Source organism: Lolium perenne, chromosome 5 (assembly GCF_019359855.2).
Source record: "Lolium perenne isolate Kyuss_39 chromosome 5, Kyuss_2.0, whole genome shotgun sequence".
NCBI classification, from domain to species: Eukaryota; Viridiplantae; Streptophyta; class Magnoliopsida; order Poales; family Poaceae; genus Lolium; species Lolium perenne.
This window is the reverse complement of record NC_067248.2, coordinates 201,602,556-201,609,033: the sequence shown is the minus strand read 5'-3', so window position 1 is coordinate 201,609,033 and position 6,478 is coordinate 201,602,556. Positions and strand designations below refer to the sequence as shown.

Below are 6,478 nucleotides of genomic sequence, written 5' to 3'. Positions count from 1 at the left end.
TTTATATTTTTGCCAACTGGGTGAAATAGCGCGGACCAAAAATGGGCATGGCCGCTAGATCTACCTCGACCCAAACGAGCTAAAGGAGGACAAGACAAAAAAGAATTATCAACAGCGCCCGATCCAAATAAATTTAAAAAGCCTTCAAAAAAAAAAAAAAAAAAAATTTAAAAAGGTACATTTTATATCTAAAACAGGTCGGACCGTTCCAGATGCCCTAATGTTTTACAAGATCTATCTTGGCATCGATTTGTGCACTGAATCCACCAAAAACGTCCACCGTCCATACGCGATTGCGTGGGACAACGCTACCAGCCTACTGGCAGCAGCCTAGCGTGATCCGACCTGGGGCGCGGCCTGCCTGGATAAGGCTCAAAAGCTGCACATAAATTACCGCTTAATTAGAAGCGACAATCACTGCCAGTATATCTCCATGGCTAGCCATAGTGCACGGTGCACCCAACTGTATCTTCAGCAATCAGCAACATGATAAACTGCATACCGGCTTCTCTCAACAACAACAAAAAACTGCATACCGGCTGCGTGCAGCTTGGCCATTATATAGAAATGATGAGTGCACAAACATTGCTTTTTTTCTCGATAGAAGACGCTTTATTATTTAAAATGTTTAAGCATTATTATATGTTGAGGAAGACAGGAGCAAACCCGTGTAACCGTGTTGGCCAGGCGATGTTCCGTTGCTACAGAGATCGTAGCATTTGGCCGGAGACGTACGTACGTGCGCGCGCAACGGCGTCTGTCCAAACCAGTCACTACACCGGCCGGCTCCACCATTTCGATCCCAGTCGAGGAACAGTACGTGCAACACCCCGTTAGGTGCACAACGTGCTAGCTGTTTATTTATTTAATATATCCAGCACTGAGCAATATTTGCTTAGCACCACAAATTTTTTTTTTTTGAACAAGCACCACAATTTGATAGGCCCTCTTCCTCTCTCTCTCTCACGCACTCCACTGTACCCCTGTAGGTGTAATGGAACAGCTAAACACTGAGCAGGAGGACGAGTTCGACCTCAGCCTCTCGCTCGCCCTCCGTACCTCGCCTGAGCCCGGTGGCTTCTTCCTCTGCGTCTACTGCGACCGCAAGTTCCGCAGCTCACAGGCGCTGGGCGGCCACCAGAACGCTCACAAGCACGAACGCAGCGTCGCCAAGCGCCGGCGGGAGATCGCCGCCGCCACGCGCGCGCACGGGTCGGCGCACGAGGAGAGGCCACCCGGCGGCGGTGAAAATTTCTTCTTGTCTGCGACTGGGAAGGCGAGGAGGGCCGAGGCGCGCAAGGCTGCTTCTGCTGCTCTGGTGCCTCATGGCATGGCGCGTAAGGGCGGCGGGAGCTCGTCGGAGTACGGCTACGGCGCCGTCGACCGCGATGACGAGGTGGACCTTTCTCTGAGCCTCTGAGGCTATGATCGGCCTGCTAATTCGTCGCATCTCCAACTTTACTTGAATAATCAGCCGCTAGCTAGTTCATTCGGCATGCCAAAGCGATCTACTTTTCGGTTCAATGTCGAATGGATTGTTTGTTTCCAGCTCTTGTGTGCTGGATTGATCTGTTCTTCTTAGCTAGCTGAGTATGTCTCATGTTATTATGGCTTAGACAGAAAGACATGGTGATTTACATTTACCTGAAGGGGACACCAGAGACTTGGTGTGTTCCATTTCCATCTTTGCTCTAATTCGCAGATTATTGGGTTTGAGAATTCTTTGGTTAAGGCTCATGGGAGGATTCCTCAACCCCAAGTGATCTATCAAATTGTGGCATACTCCATGTGAGATGTCTCGTTACAAAATCGAATACATATATTTATGTGCTCCCATCTCCTGAAACCCGTGATCTTACTGCTTCGCCCACCAGCCACATTCCGCCCCTAACGAGATAGAGAAGTAATCTTTCCACGAAGATAGAGAAAGAATGTAGTTATGTAGTACATACCGAGACTCTACCATGCAGACAAGATGCATACGTATTTCTTGATGGGCCCGTAACGATATATTTGTTTGACTTTAATTGGCATATGAGGAGGCAAACTCACAAGGTCACTTTTCTACATGCGCGGTTCCTTGCAAACCACCAGCTTCCCCCTCAGCCCCCGCGTGGCTCCTCTTGGAGCGGCTCGGGCGGAGCCCCAGATCAGCACCACCGACCCGCCCCCTCCCCCTGGGTCCTCCCCCGCCGCCGCTGGTGGATGCCGACGGGCAAAGCCCATGCGGTGGCCGGTGGCGGCGGGTCTTCTCCCCGTGACGCCGGCCGAGCCCAAGCGGGCGTTCGTTGGTGCGGGTGATTATGGTCGCTCCCAAACGGGAGTCGGTGCGGGGGAGGTCGACCGCGGCCAAGTCGTTGGTGCGGCGAGGCCGGCCGCGCTCTCGCGGGCGTCGAAGCGGTTGGGCGCCGGGGCGGCGGCCCCGGGCTGCGGTGGCTGTGGCCGGCGTTGAGAGGCTGCTGCTCGGCGCGGACGGCGTCGGCGCGGGTGTGAACAGCCTCGCCCAAGCGGGCGCCGGCGAGGATATGGGGCGGGACGCGGCGGTCCAGGCGGGGCGATGGAGGCTGGCAGGTGCGGCGATCTGTCGTGCTGCTCTACGCCTGGCCGTGCGGGCCCGATTGGGCCGGATCTGGGCAGCCCGGGCCACGGCCTTTCCGTGGTGGCGCGATGCACTGCTCCGGCTGCTTCCAGTCATGGTGGGGCGGCGTTGTTTCCTTGCTGGCTAGGGCGTAGGGCGGGCTCCTTTTCGAGCAGATGCAAGCGGTCCTTGCTCCAGATCTAGGGCCCTGGCGGCGAAGGCAGTTGCAGGCTGCCTGGTTGACGGCTGGAAGTAGGTGCGGTGCACACATGCTCTTGGTTGCCAGCGGAGGTGCTGGCCATGAAGGCGTCTTTTGATGGTGCTCCGGCGAGGTATGTGGAACGGTCGGGTGTGACTAAGGTGTGCCAGGAACTCAGGTTCCGGTGAGGTGCGCAATATTCCGGATGAAAATCTTGCTCGACTTCCGTCGGTGCTGGTGACGACGTCACTGTTGGGTGCCGTTCGCCTTGTTGAAGGCGTCACTGAGGAGATCATGCACCTCTCCCACTCTTGGTTCTTGTCTTTGGGTGAAAACCTAAATCCGTTTGTTGGATTGGCGATGGCGGCATCCTCGATGTCGCGACTTCGTTGGAAGCATCGTTTAGGAGACTTAGTGCTGATGGGAGCACCTGGACTGCGGTCAAGCGGTTGGCCGGGCACTATCAAATGGCGGACGTTCTTGGAGTCTGTGGTGATCGTGGGGTTGCCCCGTGGTGGCGATAGCAAGAGCACTCTCGACATGCAGACAGCGTCAGACGAGTCCTGTTTTCCGCCCTCTCAATACCAGAGCGGCACATGCCGCCTCCCTTCGGTTATGTCTTCTCTCTCTGGTGTTGTTGAAGTCGGCGAACAAGCTCGTGGCAAATGTGATCGATGCGACATGATTGGAGTGACCTTGGTGCTGTTGCAATGAAGTCGAAGCCGTCCCATCGTAAGCACGATGGATGATGTTCGGTGACGCTTCTTGCCCCGATGGTGTGCTTTTCTGTTTGTTTCGTTCCTAGCCTTCCTGGCGCCCTTTATGTCTAGGGCTGCTTTTGTTGATGTAAAGGTTTTCGCTCGGTTTTCCTTCAGTAAACTGAGCAGTTTTTGGTCTCTGTATCTTTTTCTTCTAATGCAATGAACACAGCAGCTCTCCTGCTGTTATTCAAAAAAAAACTTTTCTACATGCGTGGAGTCTCTCCATCTCGCGTCGTCCCCATCTGGAGGCGGGGAGGGAAGCCTAATTTGCCGCCGCCAGGCCCCTCACTCCTCTCCTCCCATCCCTCGCCGCCACAAAAGGGTGTGGCCAGGCAAAGCCTGGCCGGCGGCGGCGGTGGCGTCTCCTCGTCCTCTTTGGCGTAGGACTCGGTGTGAGGCGACGACTTCGGGCCTTGGCATGCCACGGCCGACGAGCGCCATGGCGTGGCGGCTCCTCGCAGCAGCAGTGCGGCGGACGGTGTACCGGAGGTGTGCACCCTTGATGGCTGCTTTCGCTCTCTTGGTGGCAATAGCGGCGGGCGGCCCTGGTTATGGAAGCCGCCTCGCGGCCATGATCTGTGTGGCGGTGGGGCTGCTAGGGCTCAATCTGGACCCATGAGTCTCGGGCGGGGCAGGGCTGGGCACGCCTTGTTCATCGCATGTGTGACTTCCGGTGAAAACCGAGCCGACTTCGGTCATGGCAAATGATCGCGGTCTTGTGCATAGTTAGTTGTTGATGACATCATCAATGCAGCACTCGCCTCCCCGCCTCAGGCTATTTCGAGGAAAACTCTAGATCTGGATTTTCCGGATCGGACGATGGTGACGCTCGGCGCCAGTCTCCCTCCTGGGGCATCGTTTTGCAGCAGCCACCCGAAGGGGATAGAAGGTGGAGCAGTGTTCCTACTACCACATCGACGACAACGAGTCTCGGCGTCATGGCGTAGCGGGGCCACGGTTCCGGACGTGATGTAATGTACACGCGCATGGTGGGGGCGTTGTCTAGCGGCATCAATGGCAAGCCGGCCAAGGGTTATGCAAATTTTTGCCTTCAAGATGGACCAGTGGTTGATAATGATGATGGCTTCTTTGGCGTGTGCATGCGGTAGTCGCTAAAGAGTCTACTATACCGAGTGAGCGCTTCTGTTTTGCTTAGGTATGTGATGTTTCCGGTTTCTAGTTGATGGAAGTTTTTCTTTGTTTTCCAAGGAATAAATACATGTTGACATGATCTTCACTCATTGTCAGGTGTAGGTGTTGCATGATGACTTCAGATTTTTTAATGTATGTTTTTTGTCCGACATTTGTTGAATACATCAATACAAAAAGCCATAAGCATCTTTTCGATGCAGAGGCCCTCCCTCCATTTCGAAAAAAATGAGGAAATAGTAAGGGTGACCGTCAGATCTCATTTCTAAACTTACCATATATGGTCACATCTTTCATATTGAAAAGTATATAAAATCCATATACATAGAGAATGCGTGGATAGAAACATGGCACACGATGTTTTGTTGAAAAAAAAAATAATTGTTTGTGAAAAGTGCAACAACCATAAAACGATTTATACATAGCCCTTATGCATTCCAAACAATGTTGACCAGGTGATGTTCCGTTGCCACAGACGCCGTAGCAATTGGCCGGAAACGTGCACGACGTCGTCCGTCTACACCACATCGGCCGGCTCCACCATCATGATCCCAGTCAAGGAACAGTACGTGCGTAGCTGTTTATTTAATGTCCATCCTTTGCTTAGCACAGCTTCAATCGCAAATCATTGGTCTCTCTCTCTCACACACACTCACACGCACGCAAAAGGCAGCTACTCCTGCAATGGAACACCTAAACAGTCCGCAGGAAGATGAGCTCGAGCTCAGCCTCCAGCTAACCCTCCACACGCCGGCCACGGCGCCGGAGCCCGGCGGCTTCTTCATCTGCGTCTACTGCGACCGCAAGTTCCGTAGCTCGCAGGCGCTCGGCGGTCACCAGAATGCGCACAAGCACGAGCGCAGTCTCGCCAAGCGCAGGCGGGAGATCGCCGCCGCCACGCGCGCGCACAGGGCGGTGCTGAACGGCAAGTCGCCCGGCAGCGGCAGCGGTGATAACTTCTTGTCGGCCGCGGGGAAGGCGAGGAGGACGGAGGCGCGGAACGGTGCTTCTGCTACTCTGGTGCCTCATGGCATGCCTCGCAAGCGCGGCAGGAGTTCGTCGGAGCACGGCTACGGAACCCTCGACGGCGCTGACGAGTTGGACCTGTCTCTCAGGTTATGATGGCTATACTGATTCGTTTCTCGATTGCGCATGTACCTTAATTTACATAATTGCATTATCATCCTCTAAGCTAGTTCTCTGGGTATGTCGAGGCCTCCTCTTGTTTGTTTGAAGCTCGTGTTTGTGGGAATCATCGAACTGTTCCCCTTCTAGTTGCGCTTGTCTGATCGACGGGAATTCATTGGCTAGAAAGACAGTTTAGTGATTTACATTTAAAGATTTGTGTATCTTTGCTCTAATTTGCTTATATGGTCTTCCATTCAAGAGGTTCAATATTTTGGGAAGATCCCTCAAGTGGTACTCAAATTGTGCATATTCCATGTGACATTCTTTCTTTTATCTACACCCCGATGGACCCAAATGAAGGTGTATGCTTCTCCGGTTATCACTTGTGCAACAGCTAGCCACTTCGAGAAACTCCATTGTTCCGTGAAATATCAACATAGCAATACTATAGTTGGGGAAGAAATATGTGTTAAATAGCAATTTACAAGGATCACAATCCGTATGAATTCACCTTATATATAGGAGTCGTTCCAACCCTAGGAATGAGCGTATGAGACCAACAAGCTTCCTAAGGATTGCGTTCTTGGAATACACCCATTTCACATATACTTCCTATGTTCTCTAATATAAAATATTTAGGTAAACTGATTCAGTTTGCTAAAA

General features: G+C 53.0%; 2 protein-coding genes across 2 annotated transcripts; both read left to right on the top strand.

The window, feature by feature from the left end:
* The first annotated feature begins 935 nt into the window (after positions 1–935).
* On the top strand, positions 936–1,831 carry LOC127298143 (uncharacterized). The gene has a single exon (XM_051328087.2). It carries the CDS (start codon positions 995–997, stop codon positions 1,418–1,420), a length of 426 nt encoding a protein of 141 aa, XP_051184047.1. The 5' UTR covers positions 936–994; the 3' UTR covers positions 1,421–1,831.
* A 3,492-nt stretch (positions 1,832–5,323) lies between these two features.
* On the top strand, positions 5,324–6,129 carry LOC127298144 (uncharacterized). Its single transcript, XM_051328088.1, has one exon. It carries the CDS (start codon positions 5,372–5,374, stop codon positions 5,807–5,809), a length of 438 nt encoding a protein of 145 aa, XP_051184048.1. The 5' UTR covers positions 5,324–5,371; the 3' UTR covers positions 5,810–6,129.
* Positions 6,130–6,478: the final 349 nt, after the last annotated feature.